The 20,281-nt window shown below is 38.8% G+C and overlaps 2 protein-coding genes across 2 annotated transcripts; both read left to right on the top strand.

Moving 5' to 3' along the window:
• Positions 1 to 9,980: 9,980 nt before the first annotated feature.
• LOC109165615 lies at positions 9,981 to 14,041 on the top strand. Its single transcript, XM_019314459.1, has 3 exons — positions 9,981 to 11,359; positions 12,720 to 13,262; positions 13,479 to 14,041. Exons 1-3 carry the CDS (start codon positions 10,454 to 10,456, stop codon positions 13,575 to 13,577), a joined length of 1,548 nt encoding a protein of 515 aa, XP_019170004.1. The 5' UTR covers positions 9,981 to 10,453; the 3' UTR covers positions 13,578 to 14,041.
• A 4,149-nt stretch (positions 14,042 to 18,190) lies between these two features.
• Positions 18,191 to 19,622, top strand: LOC109164761 (fe(2+) transport protein 2-like). The gene is made up of 3 exons (XM_019313310.1): positions 18,191 to 18,784; positions 19,070 to 19,219; positions 19,317 to 19,622. The coding sequence occupies exons 1-3, from the start codon at positions 18,191 to 18,193 to the stop codon at positions 19,620 to 19,622; spliced, it is 1,050 nt and encodes a 349-aa protein (XP_019168855.1).
• Positions 19,623 to 20,281: the final 659 nt, after the last annotated feature.

Raw genomic sequence — 20,281 nt, 5'->3', positions numbered from 1 at the left:
ACTGTCGTGGCTTGGGCAATCCACGCACAGTTCGACAGATTGTGGGCCTTGCGTCCAGTAAGAAGCCTGATTTTGTGTTTTTTATGGAGACCATGGTACCACGGATACATGCAGAACGGATCCGGGTTACGCTTGGCTATGAAGGTTTGTTTTATGTTGATAACGATGGTTTGAGTGGACGAATGGCGCTTTTGTGGAAGAAGAATAATACGGTGAGATTTTTAAGCTATTCGCAGAGTCATATTGATGTGGAGGTAAGCTTGTTTAATAAGTTATGGCGCATGACATGCATTTATGGTATCCCCGAGCGTGGTAGGTGGGAGGAGACATGGGATTTACTTGGTACTCTCAAGACTAGATCCTTATTGCCCTGGGTGGTGATAGGGGACTTTAATAATCTACTATATCAGCATGAGAAGAAGGGGGGAAATCCGTATCCTAATAGTCTGTTACGGGGTCTCGGAGATGCTGTGGATGACTGTGGATTGATGCAAATGCCAATGAGGGCCATCAGTATACGTGACAGAAGGGGAAGGGGACGCCGAATTGGATAGAGGAAAGATTGGATAAGGCTTTAATAACGAATGATTGGGGTCTGCTCAATGAGAATGCAATGCTGGAAAATATTCGAACTCGGGCATCGGATCACTCGATCCTATTCCTCAGTATTAATGTGATTTGCATGCCAAGGAGAAGGGGACCGCGGAAGTTCAGATTTGAAATGGCTTGGCTATTAGATGAGGGGTGCAAAGGAGTAGTAGAAACGGCCTGGCAAGAGGGGAGAACGGAGGGATTGCTGCACTGCCAGCAGTTGTGTGGAGAAAAATTGATGCGGTGGGGTGGAGATCAGTTTCATAAATTTGGAAAGCAAATTAACCACCTGCAGCGGAGGCAAGATGCCATACGGAATAGACGAGATTTGGTAGCTCTCGCTGAGTACCAACAGATTGAGAATACTATGAAACGAGTAGAGGCCCAGGAGGATGTGTTTTGGAGGCAGCGGGCCAAGCAACACTGGCTACGCGGGGCTGATGCGAATACAAAATTTTATCACAGGTATGCTTCTGCACGCCGGAAAAAGAATTTTATTTCTACTATTAAATGTGATGCTGGTAACTGGGTGGAGGGGGATGATATGCATGCTGTTATACAGAATTACTTTGAAAATATTTTTGCCTCAAATGGACTGAGTTGTGATGATCCACTTTTTGGAGTCCTAACCCCACGAGTAACGTTGGAGCAGAATATGATGCTAGACCGCCCTTTTGAAACTAATGAGGTTAAAGAGGCTCTTTTTTCAATGTATCCGGATAAGGCACCGGGGCTGGATGGGTTGAACCCGGGTTTCTACCAGCAGTTTTGGGGGATAGTGGGAGGAGATGTATCTGGTTTTATAGTTAATGCTTTGAATTCCTGTGTATTCCCTGAAGGATTGAATGATACTAACATTGTCTTGATACCGAAGAAGGAGATGCCTGAGACAGTAGCAGATTTAAGGCCGATCGCATTGAGTAATGTCATTTACAGAATTATGGCCAAAATGATAGCAAATATGATGAAAACATTAATGGGAGGATTGATCTCAGAATCCCAGAGTGCTTTTATCCCGGGAAGGCTAATCACGGACAACATCCTGGTGGCAGCAGAGGTGGGGCATTATCTGAATAGAAAGCAATGTGGTATAGTGGGATGGAGTGCATTAAAGCTAGATATGTCAAAGGCCTATGATAGAATGGAGTGGAACTTTCTAGAAAGGATGCTGACTGTTATGGGTTTTAGTGAGAAGTGGGTAAAGCTCATTATGGTGTGTGTAACGACTGTTAATTATACTGTAATGGTTAATGGTATAGAAGGGGGGCAAGTGAAACCAACCAGGGGACTCAGGCAGGGAGACCCGCTCTCTCCGTATTTATTTATTATTTGTGCAGAGGCTCTCTCCATGATATTACAGTATGAACAGTTGGCAGGTTCAATACATGGGTGCAGAGTAGCAAGGGGGGCACCGCCTGTATCACACCTATTTTTTGCGGATGATAGTCTCTTATTTTTTAAAGCAAATATCCAGGAGGCAGGAGTTATAAGGCAGTGCCTTGCAAGGTATGAGAAATTGTCAGCCCAGGTAGTGAATTATAATAAATCAAATATATGTTTTAGCAGAAATACCCAGGAGGCTGACAGGGCACATGTGGCGAATTGTCTGGGGTGGTGCAAGCACCCAATTTTGGGAAATATCTGGGCCTACCATCTTTTGTAGGGAGAAACAAGAGAGCTATTTTTTCGTATGTGGAGGAAAAAATCAGGCAACGAATTGGTTCGTGGAGTAAAAAGCTACTCTCTCAGGCTGGTAAGGAAGTATTATTGAAAAGTGTAGCACAATCTATGCCTACCTTTTCGATGAGTGTTTTTTTGTTACCTGAGACAGTTTGTCAGTCCATTGAGCGAACTATGAATAAATATTGGTGGGGCAGCGGAAGAGAAAGGGGAATACATTGGAAGGCATGGGACAGGTTGTGCATACCAAAAAAGTATGGCGGTATGGGTTTTAAAGAGCTAAGGGCTTTTAATCTAGCAATGCTAGGTAAACAGGCATGGCGATTTTTAATAGACCCAGAAACACTCGTAGCCAAAATCTATAAGGCAAGGTATTATCCCACAACCAGTTTTACAGATGCAACTATTGGTAATTGCCCGAGTTATTGTTGGAGAAGTATAATGGCGGCCCATGCAATGGTAGTCTCAAGGGTGCGAAGGAGGATTGGGAATGGACAGACAACTCTAATATGGGGACACCCGTGGTTACGAGATAATCCTAGCCCATTGATTCAAACAGAAATGCCACAACAATTGAGAGAGGCACGAGTTGCAGGACTAATTGATTTACAGACTCATACCTGGGATCCGCATATTTTGTCTGATTTATTTATTCCTGAAGATGTGGAGCGAATAAATATGATCCCTGTTAGTCCTGAGTAAGAGGACTCATGGTACTGGATGAGTGACCCAAAGGGGACATATACAGTAAAGAATGCCTATAGGCATATTGTGGGAGATTATGGGAATAATCCAGCGAATTTTGATAAGTGGATCGCAATGTGGAAAATAGAAGTCCCCCCGAAATGGAAAACTTTTTTGTGGAGAGCCATATGTGATATTTTGCCAACAACCCTTAACTTGATATTTAAAAGGGTGGAGGTGGACCCAACTTGCCCTATGTGTGGTTTAGATCATGAAGATGTGTTGCATGCTTTAGTGCTCTGTGAATATTCTAGACTTGTTTGGAATATAACACAATTGCCTATTATTAATATTGTTGCAGACTCGTTTACAACATGGCTAAAAGGGGTTATGGCAGTCTTGACGGAGGAGCAGATCCGGTTAATGGTAGCAATATTATATTATATTTGGAGAACCCGGAATTCAGCTGTCTGGAAGGGATCAATGTTGCGGCCTACCTAGTTGGTCAGAGCAGCCACCGTAGCACTGCAGGCGTACGGCATTGCTCATGTTGGCCGAACCAACCCGGCACAGGCGGCAGACCACGTGAATGGCCCAGGAGGGGGTGGTCTACGATGTTATGTAGACGCGGGTTTCCGGCACGACACGGGCGAGGCTACTTACGGCATGGTAAGTATAGCGCCAGATGGCTCGTTTGTGGCAGCAAGGAATGGCAAGTTACCAATTTGTTTTTCACCACTTATGGCGGAGGCTCAGGCATACAAGGAGGCTTTGTCCTGGCTACTTGAACGGGACACCACATCAGTAAGTTTACTCACGGATTGCATGGAATTGGCAGCAATGTTCAGGCACCATCATACGCCGATCCATTCGTACGTTGGGGTCACAGTTGACCAGTGCAGGACGTTTATGTCGTTGTTTAATCGTATTACTTTGGATTATATTTCTAGGCAGGTTAATTTACATGCGCATACTTTAGCTACGTTAGCATTTACTCAGGATCAAGCTATGTACTGGGATGCTATCCCACCTGACGCTATTTCGACTTTGATTCATTAATACAATCGCAAGATTGACCTTCAAAAAAAAATATAGCGGTGATTTTACATCCTAGTGTTAATCTCCATAGTATGATAATATTTGATTATTTCGTTTTGTATTTAGTTAAAAAAAATTATTTCTTAACGTATTGTGAGATCAACCAATTTATAAGTAACTAATGAATATAAATAGTTTTATTGTTACATAATATGAATATCATGAGGCAAAAATAACAATTTTGTTAGTAATATTGAGTTACATTAATAGGGCGTTTGTTGGGATGATGGAATTAGGGTGGAAAAGAATTGTAATTTGGTGAGAAAAGAATAAAGTAGAAATTTAAATTGCATTATTTGGTAGACACGAATATATGATAAGGAATTGAAGGGGAAGAAATGAATAAAGACTAAAATGTCATTGTATAATAATAATAATAATAATAATAATAATAATAATAATAATAATAATAATAATAATAATAATAAGGGTAAAATAGTCATTTACCATGGAATTACAATTCCACAAAGTATGGAATTGCAATTCATAGGGAAGACCCTAGGAATTGCAATTTCATGGTTGCAATTCTCTCCAACCAAACCATGGAATTGTAATTCCATTGAGTTTGGTAGGTGATAGTACTAATTCTCGGTTATACTCGTGGAATAAGCAAGATGTGTACTGTATGTAATACATATGAACAAAGAAGAAGAAATATAGAGCAAATAAACATATTTTATTAATCTTGTTCTTGTGCTATTTTGTAAGGATGAGAGAAGAGAGCATTCTTAGAGAGAGTGGATGAATGGGGAAGAAGTCCCCTTAATTGAAGGGCAAGAGCCCTTTATATAGGCACAGGGGTTGACCCATTGAGTTTCAATTTGACCCGTGGACCGGGTCCTGAATCGCTTGACTCCGACCCGACTATAAAACGAGAATTCGGACGTATAGGGGACTCGAATCCGAGGTATATATCTTATCAAGAAGTCTCCATAGTTCGTGCCCTGACGACGAGTTAATGAGGAAGGGTTCGGGTTGGAAGATTTGGCTATACGGTCCGTGACATGCGCCGGCTGCTTCGTTAAAAACCTTAAGCTAATAAAAAATCAAGTTGGAAAAAAATTTAGCTAAGGAAAAAAGAGTACAACTTTAATCGCAGTCTGGTGGACTAAAAAGGGGTTGCTCGACCTAGGGGTCGGTTATGCAATACGAGTTGCGAGATCGAACTTTGCCGATCCAACGATTGGGCTGCCGACTATGACCGAGAGGTCGAACTTAACTGCGATACGATCTAGAGATCTACCTTATCCATCTAGCGACCAGATTTGCGGCACGACCCGAAAGACCGGATTTTACCGATCTGGGGATCCGGATGCTAGCTACGACTAGATTGTCGGATTAATTGCGATCGAAAGATATAACTTTACCAATCACGAGATTGGATTTACTCACGATCTAAGGATCAAACTTTCTATGATGGTTTTAAGAGACCAAACTATATCGATCAAGGGATCGGGTTACACCAATCGGGAGATTGGATTTACTCGTGATCCAGGGATCGAAACCGATCAATCAAGAGATTGGGTTTGCAGGGAAACCGTCTAATCACCCCTTACCAATCAAGAGATTAGTTTTATTCACAGTCCGGGGACCTCAACTGATCGCATGGATTGCAAGCGGGAACGCTTTTCCCGGTGCCCTTCACTCGGACTAACTAGCTACGACTGATTTGAGCTCGGTCAAACTCTAATCTAGATTACTCGATTAAAAGATCGTTCTTAGTCGATTGCGATCGGCTGGCTTTGAATATTACACTAATCACTACAACTTGCTTTTGAGAACAAAGAGTTATTCGGTCGGGGCGATTTCCCCCTTCTCGCCCTGACTTTCTACGGTACTAAGGTGTGGTCACCCAGTGCTCGGGGTCCGATGACAGTAGGTCGGGAGCCTCCAAGAGGGTGCCTGAACTTTCCGTCAGTCCAAAAGTCCTTCTTGCCATAGTACATGTGGATATTTATAGGTGGAGCGGAGGGGACAGGTGCCCGGGTTGCCGCCATGGCGGGCACGTTTCTAGTGCGTAACGAGTGGATATGCGGGCAACACCTGCTTTAGACATGTACAGCATTCAAGGAAGGCCATGCATGTGGGCAAACGACCGGGACTGCCGGTCGGGACGGCCCGATCACTAGCTGTCAGTCGGTCTAAAAAGAGCGCAGTGAGCCTAACACATACCGATCGGACCATGCGGCATATGAGTACCTTGCTAGGGAAGTATATTCCTATCAGTAGGAATGAAATTAAAATTCCATCCTATTAAACACCCCATAAGAGTTTCTATAATGCTATAGTGGCTTACTTTTTATTTATTTATTGAGTTAATACCCAAAATTGTCCTCGACTATAGTGGTTTTCCTCAATTTCGTCCTAAACGACTTTGGTGACCTAATATAGTCCCAGACTTTTGTGTTTCGCTCAATTTAGTCCTCCGTTTGTTATTCCATTAAATTGGTGTTAAATAAAGGGACAATTCAATAATATCAATATTGACATCTCTTTACTTTCAACCTGCGAAGTGAGAAATCTCTCTTTCTTACACGAATTACACCCAGAGTTACTCTCAGACCTACAAATCAAATTTTATATTCGCAGCTTTAGAAGTGATTCTGGGAGTAATTCGTAAAAAAAAAAAAAAAAAGAGGGATTTCGCACTTCATATGTCTATGAATAAAGAGATGCCAATATTAAAATTACTGAATTGTCTATTTATTTAACAACAAATGGACGGAATAACAAATGGGGGACTAAATTGAGCAAAAACACAAAAGTCTGGGAGGAAATTGAGTAAAAACACAAAACTCTGGGACTACATTAAGTCACCAAAGTCGTTTAGGACAAAATTGAGAAAAACCACTATAGTCGAAGACGATTTTAGGTATTAATTCTTTATTTATTTATAAGAATAAGAATAATTTACAATAATTTTATTTATTGCTTTACTAAAATAAAATAATAGAGATTTATACTCCAATCCATATAAAGTTTTGTATTGAAATGTCCTCTATATATATGTGTGATTTGGATCAAATAAAAACTTATACTAAGATAAACTAGGAACAAATTAGAAGTGTTCATCTGACAAATCTAATGACTTTAAAAGTAAGAATAGTATTAAAAATGCAGTAACACTTTTTATAAATAATTCAAAATTTAAGTGTATTTGGCAATACTATATAGTGCATTTTAGAATGCGTCTTGTGATATGTGAAACTGTGGTGAAAAGATTCAGTTTTTAGATATTATAGTTTGTTGTTTTTTCTGATTTAATGAATTAATCTTTCTTCTTCAAAAAATAAATTTTTTTTTTTTTTTTTAGTTTGGTTTAAAAGTTCACTGTCTAAGTTTAACATTATTTATTGTTTACCTATAAAGTTCACTTTTTCAAATTTATTGTTTAACTTTTTTTAGGGATTCACTATTTACTAGTGTTTAATATTTATAGTTTAACTTTGTGTATAGATTTTTGTTTTAGTTTTCAAGATTTATCAAAAGATATGATGCACTTTGTAGTATGTCTAGCGTGCACTCTATATTGTTACTAAATCTATTTTAAAGTTTGAATTATTTACAAAAATATCACCTCCACATTTTTGTTTTGTTTTTTTTTTTGTTTTTGTTTTTTTTCCTAATTGATGTCGATTCGTTAGATTAAATGGACGACTTTGATTTGGTTCATAGTTTTTTCCTAATTAAACATATATTCTCACATGAGTGTAACTATATGTGTGTGTGCCTACGCGTACGCGCTACACTTGCTTTCACTTTTCACAACATTTTCTTTATCACATGACTTGTAAAAAGTCATATCCATCATACTTTTTTTATTAATGGAAATGCTTTGACTATTTAATCTTTTTCATTTAATAGGCTATTTATGATTATTGTTACTAATATCATTCAAATACAGTTTTGAAATACTTAATAGTTATTAGTTATACATTTAATATGTATTACAAAAATATCTTGTAACTTAAAAAATTAACCATTATTTATTATCCACAAAAAGAAACAATTGCATTTAGTTAATACATTAAATATACTATTTAAATTTGAAAGAAATACTACATAAATAAAACTAAAAATATGATTATTATTTTTTAATTTTACATACAAAGGATTTAAAAAAAAAATTGAAAACACACTAAAGAGTATCTTTGTTCCAGCAATACTCTCTCACTTCAAAAGTAAGTTCTATTTTCACTACATCATCAAATTTACAATTTTTTCACTATGTTTTCTACTTCTATGCAATACTTTTTACTTTAAAAAATAGTGCTATTTTCCCATCACATTATAATATAATAACAAAATAATAAATAAATACAAAAAAAAAAAATTAGGACAAAAGGCTGGCAATCCATAGCCTTTTGTCAAGGTTGAAAGCTTTTAAACTGTGAAAGCTTTCAAGCCATCTGGATTTTAATGCAAATTAAAGGGGGAAAAATAAAAAAGAAATCTAAGTCAGCTTGCAAGTGCCCTAAATTTATAGGATAAAGTCAGGCTAAAGATCAACTATATAAATCGTGACAAAGAAATGTCAACAATATGTAGCCAAATGTATTCGATGGAATAAAAAACATATGCAACTTCAACCATATGTAAATTAACGAAATCCCATAGTCACCCAATTTGTACCATTATTAACTTTTTCATATAGGTATTTGAGTATACATTCTTGGTTCCGTTTGATTTTTTGTAAAAGTTATTTATTGACTTTCTTAATTTGAATTCACTAACTTAAGTTAGTTGCAAACTTTTATCTGCTAAATCATAAATGAGTTTCACCTTTGAATAGCGATTGTAAACTTTTTTTGTAATTTTTTTTTAAAGTTGCACCTTTTAGTCTTTGTAAGATAAGTGACTAGGAGCTAGAAAAAATGCGGGCAGGAATTAAAGGGGTATTTGGTAAAATAAAATTGTAATTTCATTGTTACTAAACTTCATGAAATTACACTTCAATGGTTTGGTTGGGGAAAATTGCAATTTTTAGATTCGTCTTACAAATTATTATGAATTCTCATTTTATTCTTTGTTATGAATTCATAATTTTATTTTCTTCTCTAAGGATAGCCGGATTCACCGGACGCCTGATTTAGCGAGCGGAGGTGGCAGAAAGTGAAAGCATGCAAACGCCACCTCAGCGCTACCGTGATGATACCACGCGTCGCCACCTTGGCATCTGTAAATCTGCAGCTCTTAACCTTCCACCTTTGGGACCATTACGACGCTTGGACTGTATGACTGTGCTGACCAGTTTGTTATTTTTAATGTTACATTAAAACATTAAATTGCTTCTGTCGGATCCTAAGTTTTTATTTTTATTTTTATTTTACTTTTGTGTGCATGTATGTATGTGTATAAGATGCGACTAACTTAACTGTAGAACAACAACTCTATTTAGAGCAGGACATTATTGTAAAATATTTAACATTTACAAAAGCAATTTAGGATCATTCAAAATTAAGTTGAAGAATTAGTGACAGTTAACTGATTGAGTTAATTAGAAGGTATAATTAATCGATAACATTAGTTGATTGTAGAAAGGTGTTTGGTAAATTAGCCGTTAGCTGAAAGCTGTTTGATATAATTTTCTTTCCCAAAAAGTTAATTGAAAAAGTTGTTTTGATCAATTTTTTAAATTTTAACATTATGAAGTTAAAAAAAAATTAATTAATCAAATAAAAAAACTAATAGTTGTTAAATAAGTCAAAATTGATCAGCTAACTATTTTACCAAACAGGACCATTATTGGGTATAAGAAACAATTTCATACAAACTTACTGAATGGAGTGAAAATGTAGAATGAAATAGTAAAGTTTTACTGTGTCAGGTATCTCAAATGTCATTATTGTGGATTATAATTTCTGTGTAAATATATGCTTTGTAAACAAAATCAAAATTTGTTCCAAATGATAGAATTGCGTATAGGTATAAAGCTAAGGTACTCTGATCTGGCACACTGCAAGTCTGCAAGGGTGTAGGCTCTCCTGAACCCTCCCTCCCTCCATCTTAGCTTGTGTGTGCAGTTCGTGCAAGCTAAGCTTTCAGGAAAGCATGTTTCTTCTTCTTCTCCTGAACAGTGAAGCTAATAAGCAAATGCACAATGCATGCTATTCCTACCCTATTCTTTCCTTTTCTGTGATAATGTACAATGCTTCTTCTTCAATCGTCTATGATTCTTGAATCTTCTTCAAGGTTTTGTGAAACCCAGACAGAGTATTTGAATTCCTCTAGATCTAACACCTATTCTTGAATAATCCAAAATTATGACAGCTAAAAGAGCTATAAAGATTAGATTTTTGCCCAGAAAATCCTAGCATACTCTTCTCTTTTCCGGAGGGACTGATTGTTTTTAGCTAAAAGTTGAATAATTTACAGCCCCACCGGTACGGTTCTTGCTTGAATGACCATGAAAGTGACCCAGAAAGATTCGGAGAAATCAGTGTGGGATCAGATGAGAAGCGCCTCCGCCGCGCCTCTCTCTGCCGTCGCCACCTCGCAAAATCGGGTGTTTCCCAAATTCATGGTCTGGCTCGTCCTCTTCGCCTCCGTCACCTACGTAATCTACACCTTGAAGCTTCTCTCCGCCTCCGGGACCTGCAACCACGACGTTTTCGTCGTCCAACGCGACGCCCGCTTCCCTGCGCCGTCACAAATCAACTCCACGGCGGCGGCATTAGAGACCCGGATTCAAGAACCCGAGAAAACGGGTCTGGAGCACGTGGTTTTCGGCATTGGGGCGTCGGCGAAGCTGTGGGACTCCCGGAAGAATTACATAAAGCTTTGGTGGAAGCCGGAGGAGGGAATGAGGGGGGTGGTGTGGCTGGACAAGCCGGTGAACACGTCGGAAAGAGAAAACTCGTCCCTCCCGGAGCTGAGAATCTCCGGCAACACCTCCCGTTTCCCCTACAACAACAAGCAGGGCCACCGGTCCGCCATCCGGATTTCAAGAATCGTGTCGGAGACCCTCCGGCTGGGGATGGAGAACGTGCGGTGGTTCGTGATGGGCGACGACGACACCGTTTTCATAACCGATAATCTGGTCAGAGTTCTCAACAAGTACGATCACAATCACTTCTACTATATCGGGAGTTTGAGCGAGAGCCATTTGCAGAACATTTACTTCTCTTATAATATGGCTTATGGGGGTGGCGGCTTTGCTATTAGCTACGCTTTAGCTAAAGCTCTGGAGAAAATGCAGGATAGATGCATTCATAGATACCCTGGGCTTTATGGCTCTGATGATAGAATGCAGGCTTGTATGGCCGAACTCGGCATTCCACTCACCAAAGAAGTCGGTTTCCACCAGGTGAGTTAGTGAGTTTCCTGTTTTGCTAATCATGCTTGCCGACACTGGATTTACTTTAATCTGCTGTTTTAGGATATTTGTTTAGTTTAAGGAACTGCCTTTGTGGAAATAGTTATGAATGAGACATGCCCATATGGATAACTCAGTTGGTAGATTGTGAACAAGGATGCAGATCTAGTCCTAGTAGCCACAGTGTAGTAGTTACAACTAACGTGGTGGGCTTTCGGCGAGTCTTGCCACCTGATGGGCCGCGGAGTCACTATGATTTACCACATCCACAAACCCCGGTCGGGATGTGTGGGGCCAGGGGCGAGATTGTTGGGTACTGGTCTTGCCCCACCTAATGGCCCCTGAGTCACTATGATTTACCACCTCCACAAACCCCGGCCAGGGTGTGTGGGGCCTGGGGCGAGATTGTTGGGTACTGGTCTTGCCACCTGATCGGCCCTGAGTCACTATGATTTACCACCTCCACAAATTCCAACTGGGGTGTGTGGGGCCCATGGTTAATGTCTGATGATCTGCTGAGTCACCATGATTTATCACATCCACAAATCCGGGCCTGGTGTGTGTGTGTGTGTGTGGGGGGGGGGGGGGGGGGGGGGGGGGGAGGTTGTGATTAATGCAGCTATTCCAACTGGGGTGTGTGGGGCCCATGGTTAATGTCTGATGATCTGCTGAGTCACCATGATTTATCACATCCACAAATCCGGGCCTGGTGTGTGTGTGGGGGGGGGGGGGGGGGGGGGGGGGGGCGAGGTTGTGATTAATGCAGCTAGGGGGTGGGGCGAGGTTGTGATTAATGCAGCTAGTGTCGGGGCGGGGGGTGGGGCGAGGTTGTGATTATTCAACTCTGGTTGTTTGTGTTGGCTCTATTACATTGTAGTATCTGTTCATATACTTTCTCAACCTACTGAAACACAAAGAACCAATAACGCCTATACTTTCTCAACCTACTGAAACACAAAGAACCAATAACGCCTCCACTGAGGCTTGAACTCATAATCTTCCAAATGGAAGTCCAACCCGGGTACCATTAGACCACATTGTTTGTGTTTAATTATACTACTGCTTCAATAGTACATATGAACTGTACCTGCAATGTTTTTAACTTTTATGTAACTGTGTCAATCATTGAAGAGCCTCTAGTTACTATATGTTTTGTTTAATCTGTGTGGAGGTCTGCAACTATGTTTAGAAAGTAAAGTGTGGAAATTCGGTTTATTGCCCAATTGGTTGTTATACCTGCATTTTTTGGTGATTTCTAGGAACATGGTTAATTAATGGTCTAATGAGCATCCTGAGTTGTAATTTTTGCAGAATTCTAATGTTGTTGTTTGTTGTTGGATTGGCGATTCAGTTTGATGTATACGGGAACTTATTTGGGCTGCTATCAGCACATCCCGTGGCACCATTGGTTTCGTTACACCATCTTGACGTGGTAGAACCCATCTTTCCCAATGTTACTCGAGTCGAAGCTCTCCAACGTCTTATGCTTCCAATGAAGCTCGACTCAGCTGGATTAATTCAACAATCGATTTGTTATGACAAGGCTAAGAGCTGGACAGTTTCGGTCTCCTGGGGCTTTGCGGTCCAAATTTTTCGTGGAGTGTTATCCCCGCGCGAAATAGAAATGCCCTCGAGGACTTTCTTGAATTGGTACAGGAGAGCTGATTATACAGCCTATGCTTTCAACACGAGGCCTGTCATGAGGAACCCTTGCCAGAAGTCGTTCGTTTTCTATTTCTCGAGTGCAGAAATGGATTCTTTTGCTAACGAAACAGTGAGCAAGTATGTTCACCATCCGCTTCCCCGTCCTTTTTGCAAATGGAAGATGCCAAACCCTGAAGAGCTCGAGAGAATCGAGGTGTATAAGAAGCCTGACCCGCATTTATGGGATAGGGTAAGTCTCATTTCCTAGCTTTCGTTCATTGATTCCCTTCTAAATATGTCAATTTGATCTTACCACTATACATGTTTTCTTTGTAACAACTCCCATTTTTAGTACCTAAAAACAAAAAACAATTCTGCGGAACAGATTGGTGTCATTTGATGTTGTTCTTGTTTCTTGTACTATATATCACCTAATTTTTGTTTCTCCTATGTTGCTTTCGAGCAGTCTCCGAGGAGAAACTGTTGCAGGGTCTTAAATTCAGACCAGAAAAGTATGGTGGTGAATGTGGGGCTATGTAGGGAAGGCGAGGTGAGCGAAATCTGAAGGTACGAGCCTCAGCCCCGGCCCCTTCCCCTGTTCTTGAACCGCCTTCTCCCCGCTAGTTCCCATCGTTTCGCTAAGCTTCTCCACGGAAATGTTCTTGGGTATTGCGAAGCTAATCCCTCGAGGGGTGAGAATATACATATATATATAATGTGATGATTAGTGAAGTTTAGCAGCAATGTAGGATTCTGTATTCTTTTTGAACCCTTCCTCTCCTTCCGGATTATGCACATGCTGCCATGAAATCTGAGATGTAAAACATCATTTATGAGAGTTTGTTGAATCTTCTGCAAGAAACTCTCACTTATCTCTCTGATCTGCATTCTTTTGGTGTCTTAAGCTCCATAATGGTGTGCTGGTTCTGGTATCAGATGTAAGGTGGTGTATATGTATTATTATTATTATTATGCTGTGCAGAAACTTTATTTGGTTATATCATAAACTTTAATTTCTTCCTGTACTTTAAAAATATAAATTTGTATGATCTCTTTCTTTCTCTCCATATATGCTTATAATAATCTTATAATCCATGGATTCAACAACTACGGTTTTGGAGGGATATGTGATGGTTAGTTGTGATTTAACTTGTTTAAGATTCTATTCATAAAATCATTTTATATTACAATCAAGAAATAGTGTAGGAGTTACACCTAATGTGGTGAGCTTCTTGTGAACACTAAACACTGATACTCTCTTATGATGGGACTCTAGTCATAGTGATTTAACAATCTGCTATCATGTTGGGCCGAGGCTGCGAGGCAGGGAGGCCTTGGAAGCTATGAAAATTTTACTTTTATAGGCAAGAAAAACAAATTATTGTGTGGACCATTGTTCAAAACAATGTCGTTTTTATTAAAAAAAAAAAAAAATCTTACTCCGCGTGGGTGTTAGAATAATGAACCTTCTGAAGTAAGATAATGTATTTTATTAGTTAGAATAATATAATTTATGTTTTTTTTTAACCTTGGTTCATGTAGGCATACAGTTGTGTGGACCACGATCTATGAAATAATGATTATTGGGCAACAAATGGTCCCACTTCTTTCAACTATTGGGCTTTTGTTGGGCCCGTCATATATATATATATATATATATATATATATATATATATATATATATATAAAGAAAAATATTTCATGGACTCTTAAAAATTTACTCCAACTTTTACTTTCACTTGTGTTCAAATTTGATTGAAAGAAGAAAAAAATGAATAGATAAACATCATGGCTCCTTATCAAGTTTGAGTAATCAAAGTATAACAAATCGGAGTAAAAAATGAGAGTAGGAATTGGGAATATATGTAAAATTATTCATATATTAATCCATGCAAAAACAGCAATACTTAAGCCTGGCTTTCACGTGACCTCTGATCTTTGCAGGACTGACGATAATTTCATTATCTTTTGTTGCGACTTTACAGAAGACGTTAGCTCAATGCATCATCCTAATCGCAACCAATGCTACATGCAGCATCTGCAAGGTGAAACAATTTTTCATGTTCCAGATTTGATTTTACTTATTTTAAAAATAAATAAATAAATTTTAAACTCGCATGAATCAAATAAAACATTATGAAGTTCAGAAATGTCGTGTTTGGGTAGTTAAATCTAAGATTTAAGTTTACTTTTAGACGGTAACAACAATGGTGACAACAATAACAAATAAAAATAAATAAATAATAAATCATTCAATATTTATTTTTGTGGCATAGACGGTCATGTTTATGAAAAAATAATCATATAGAACAAATACTATTTTAATATCTTGTAAAGAATCATAGATGTTTTTTTAAAAATCAGTTTACAATTAGTGTTTGGTTCGCACATGAGAATCGTAATCGGAATGGGTATCAAATACTTAGTAATAATAATGGGTGGTGAAAGTATTTAATATGTTTGGTAGTATGGTGGAATGAGGATGGTTACTAATAATAGTGCTTGAGAAGGAATAAGGGAATGAAACTTTTTTTTTTTGGGTATGAATTTTTCAATTAATGGGGTATTCAAAATCTATAGTAGTGTTCTAAAAACCTAACAACCAAATACTAACAATCACTTTCATACCTGATGGGGTGTGGACCCAACGGGCTTAGGGCCCAAGAAGGGAGAGGGATCAAGCCCAGTGAGGGAGAGCCCAAAGATAGACCTGGACCAAGACGAGGAGTCGGCTCGAGTCGAAGGTCGGTGCGAGTGCAAGGTCGGTGCGGGTAGGAGGTCGACCTGGAAGTGACCGTTAGCATTTAAGATACCTATTAAAAAGGCCCGGTCAAACAAGCCGTTGGGGAGATCCAGTAACGGCAGCCCAACGGCATTAGAGTTGATAAAGGTCCATTATGGCCCTTAATTGTAAAGGCTTTTAATTTCCCAAAGAGGATCTCTATAAAAGGTCTCCTCAAAAGTTGTAAAGGGGGACGACAAAGACAAGCCAAGAATACATACATACTTACGGCTACTACTTTCTTACTTCTATTTTTGAAAGGTAAATCCACCAATTAAGATTCTGTTGGACCTCTCTGGGTCCAAAAAAACCTAAAACCAACAATACCGTACCTATTTCTATGAGCAAAACCTATCAACCAAACACACCCTAAATATTTTTGACAACATATATAAGTTGATAATTATTTACATGGTTGATTGGCTATAATATAGCATTTCTCAATAAAAATATAGAAAAAATCGATACCGGCCCCCACAATAAAATGGACTTTCTTTTCAACCGACAAATGTATGCCACCATCCAACCAACCAACACTGGATTGCGTCTACCTTGTAATGAAAATCCGAGTCCAAAATACACAATTTATATAGTAAATACTCATAATTTACATAGTAAATGTTCATAAATTGACGGCCACTCTCAATTGAAGACTTATGTATGTTGTTTTAAAAAAAAAAAAAAAAAAAAAAAAAAAAAAACATTCTGGCCGCCAACTACCTTGTAATGTGATGGTATCCCGATTACCATTTCAATTGGATGGTTATAGGGATTAGATTCTTTGACCTGAAAATATTTGAGAAAGTATAGTATTTCAAAAATAGCCAGCTTCTTGTTTTTTTTTTTTTTTAATCAAATTTATAATTATAATTAGAGAAAATTGCACTTTTCGTCCCTAAGTTATATGGTAATTGTAGAATTCGTCTCTGAGTGTTGATCATGCTTACTTTTCGTCCTTTCGTGCTCACTTTTCGCCCCTGAGTTATACTAAAATTGTAAATTTTGTCCCTAATGTTTATTAGTAAAAGGACGAAAAGTGCAACGTCAGTAATAATTTAGGGTCGAAAAGTGAGTATGACCAACACTTAAGAACGAATTCTACAATTACCCTATAACTTAGGGTCGAAAACTACAATTTCCCCTTATAATTACAATTATAATTTTTAAAATGATAATAGATAAAGAAATAATTAAAATATAGTGAGGTAAAATGATGGTCCACAAAAAAATTGAGAAAACCCTAAAACTAATTGGGAGAAGGGTTTTTGTGATTGAATGAGATAGTGAATGATGAGGTGGATGTTAGGGCCCACAAAAAATTGAAAAAAAAAATCTCAATTGATGAGGATGCTCTTAGAAGGCGGTGCAAACATGAAGGAGCAAAGTCTGGGATGCAAGCCCAAGACGTACTAGGACAGTCGTTATACCATGGACCATGGTTCATAGAGTTCTGTGGACCATGGTCTGAAAACGACGTCGTTTCTTTAAGTAGAGAAACGGTCGCCGTTAAATTTTAACAAATCCCATATCTTTTGTGTGTTTGTAACAAAATGAAACTTCCGTGTATCTAAAATGAAACTTAATAATTTGTCTCGCATATATTATTAAATGAAACTGTAATTGAATTGAAATGATACTTCAATTGTGTTGAAATGAAACTGCAGTATGTATGAAACGAAATTGAATAACATGTCTCACATATTGAAATGATACTTTAGTTTTGCTGAAATGAAACTACAGTATGTATAAAAAAAAAAAAAAACTGAATAACATGTCTCACATATTGAGTGTATATTGTCAAATTGGACTTCCTGCGGGAGCTACCGATTAGCCGTCTCAGTTTGAGTTGGTTAGCTATGAGCAATTTAAGCTAATTATCTTTGTGGTCCTTTGCTAACAAGGCGGACCTCCCCAAAACGCACATTCAAATATGAGTTGTAGGCAGGTTTAATTTTCTCGTAAATCAAAAGTGTAACAACTAGAATACCAGATGCACATAGAGTCAATACCAACCCTATTGAGGAGAGTCACTTCGTGACTAGACCACGAGGTCATTGACCAGTATTATCATAGTTTTATTCACAAATTATTTAAAAAAAACTGCTGTAATGCTGTTATGCCAAAATATAATGTGAAATGAGGTGGATTAGCAATAATCAAGGAATTTGTCAAAGTGCTTTCTGGGCATGCGTCACTTTGGTGACGAAATAAATTCCACACACGCTTGCACACTCCAAACCTAGTTCGATTTGTTGCAGAAACTTCTCCTTTTTTCTCGTATCATTCACTACCATTATATTTGTAATCTATAAATTTGCTAACACCTAAATACTAAGTACTAACCCAGGTAGGCCTTAATCATCACTCATCTGTCTTTATTCCATCATATCATATCAATGGCGGTTTCCCCCAAATTCTTAGTCGTCATTTCCGTCATCGTCATTTCCTTCTCATTAGCATCGCTAGCGTTAGGTGCAACCGAGACCAACAAGAATCCCAGTAGTCCCCCGCCGCCGCCGGCATGCGGTTCCGATACGGGCCGAGGGTGCCGGAACAAGGCGGCGGCGTTGAAGCTTAAAATCATAGCCATTGGTGCCATACTAGTGACCAGCATGGTAGGCGTTTGCACGCCGTTGATTTCCAAGATGATCCCCGCCGTTCAACCCGACACGGATTTGTTCGTGTTGGTTAAAGCCTTTGCCTCCGGGGTGATCCTGGCCACCGGGTACATGCACGTCATGCCGGATTCCTTCGACTGTCTTAGGTCGGCGTGCTTGCCGGAAAAACCCTGGAAGAAATTCCCCTTCACAACGTTCGTCGCCATGCTCTCGGCTGTACTAACGTTGATGGCGGATTCATTCGCCATGAGTTTTTATAAGAAGCATAAGCTGGACTGTCTGGCCGGTGAACAGCAAGATTCTCATCATCATGCAGCCGCCGTTGATGAAAGCGCCGCCGCCAAATTGCTTCGCTACCGCGTAGTCGCTCAGGCAGGCATCAATATTATATTATATCACTACTGAAAATTATAGAATTTCCCAATTCCCACCACCTGAAAGTGATCTTAAATCAAATTGAAAGCAAAAAGTGGTCGGAAATAGCAACAAAGGTTTTTCCCCATACCAAAAGTGGTGCTTTTCACTTGATAAATCACTTTCAGGTAGTCGGAAATTCCATAATTTCCAGTAATGTATACTCCATCTGTTCCATTTTATGTGTCTGGTTTGTTTAACAGATTACATTAAAGAATATGTATAATTGTATATATAATGCAGGTTTTGGAGCTAGGAATTATTGTACACTCGGTTGTGATTGGACTGTCGTTGGGAGCATCAGACAATCCATGCACGATAAGGCCATTAGTGGCAGCGCTATGCTTCCATCAACTCTTTGAAGGAATGGGTCTTGGAGGCTGCATTTTACAAGTAATTAAAACATAAATTTAATTTTGTTTTTTAGTTTATCTTTATTTAATTTTCATGAACTGATGTGCATGCATGCATGATGATTACGTAAATTTAGGCGGAATATGGATTAGCAACGAGAGGAATTATGGCGTTCTTCTTCTCAGCAACGACACCATTTGGGATTGTGCTAGGGATCGGATTGTCGAATGTTTACAGCGATAACAGCCCGACAGCACTGATTGTGGTAGGATTGTTGAATGCGTGTTCTGCGGGGTTGTTGAATTATATGGCGCTGGTGGATCTGTTGGCCTCGGATTTCATGGGGAATAAACTGCAGAAGAATATGAAACTGCAGACATGGGCTTATGTTGCTGTGTTGTTGGGTGCTGGAGGCATGTCTGTCATGGCCTTGTGGGCATAGCTGCTGCCTAGCTAGTATTTTTTTCATTTTTTTTATTTCTATGTTAGAGAACCTAGCTTGTAGTATGTAGAAGGAATTCAATTACATCCCGATCTCTATTCCGGCTATGTAACATCAAATTTTTAAGTGAGTAAAAATAAGAGTAGAACTTAAAATCTCTGGCCTGATTCCGTATACATATGTACTTTATGTTGGTACCGTTGGTAGAAAACAAATAATAATCAAATAAAAATTGATTATTATTTTCTGGAAAGAGGGGAAGAAAAATTGAAGAAATTGGCTAGTGTTTTGGTGTTGGGTTTTTGCAAGAGTCGAGTGAGCACTCTCTCCTTAAAACCTTATTTGCCACCTCCCAAAGATGCTAGGAGCGTTGTGGCCTAGGCTTCCCAGGATAAAACTTGCTAATGATTCAATGTTTGAGCACTCAAACAAGGAATCCGGCGAGCAAGACAATGGCTATGAACACAGTAGGCCAAGAAAAAGTAGAAGCACAGAGGTTTTGAGGTTGGAAAACAAAAGTTTCGTGCAGTGTTCTTGCTGTTTTCACAGTGTGTAAAACTCTACTGCCTCTACCTTCTCTTATATAGGGTTGAAGGAACCAATAGCCTTTATTATGGCAATTAAAAATGACATTAAAGCTGCCTTCCAACAGCTATAAC

This window comes from Ipomoea nil, unplaced genomic scaffold (assembly GCF_001879475.1).
Source record: "Ipomoea nil cultivar Tokyo-kokei standard unplaced genomic scaffold, Asagao_1.1 scaffold3069, whole genome shotgun sequence".
Classification (NCBI taxonomy): Eukaryota; Viridiplantae; Streptophyta; class Magnoliopsida; order Solanales; family Convolvulaceae; genus Ipomoea; species Ipomoea nil.
Note: the sequence above shows the minus strand (reverse complement) of the source record. Positions and strands in the feature narration are given on the sequence as shown.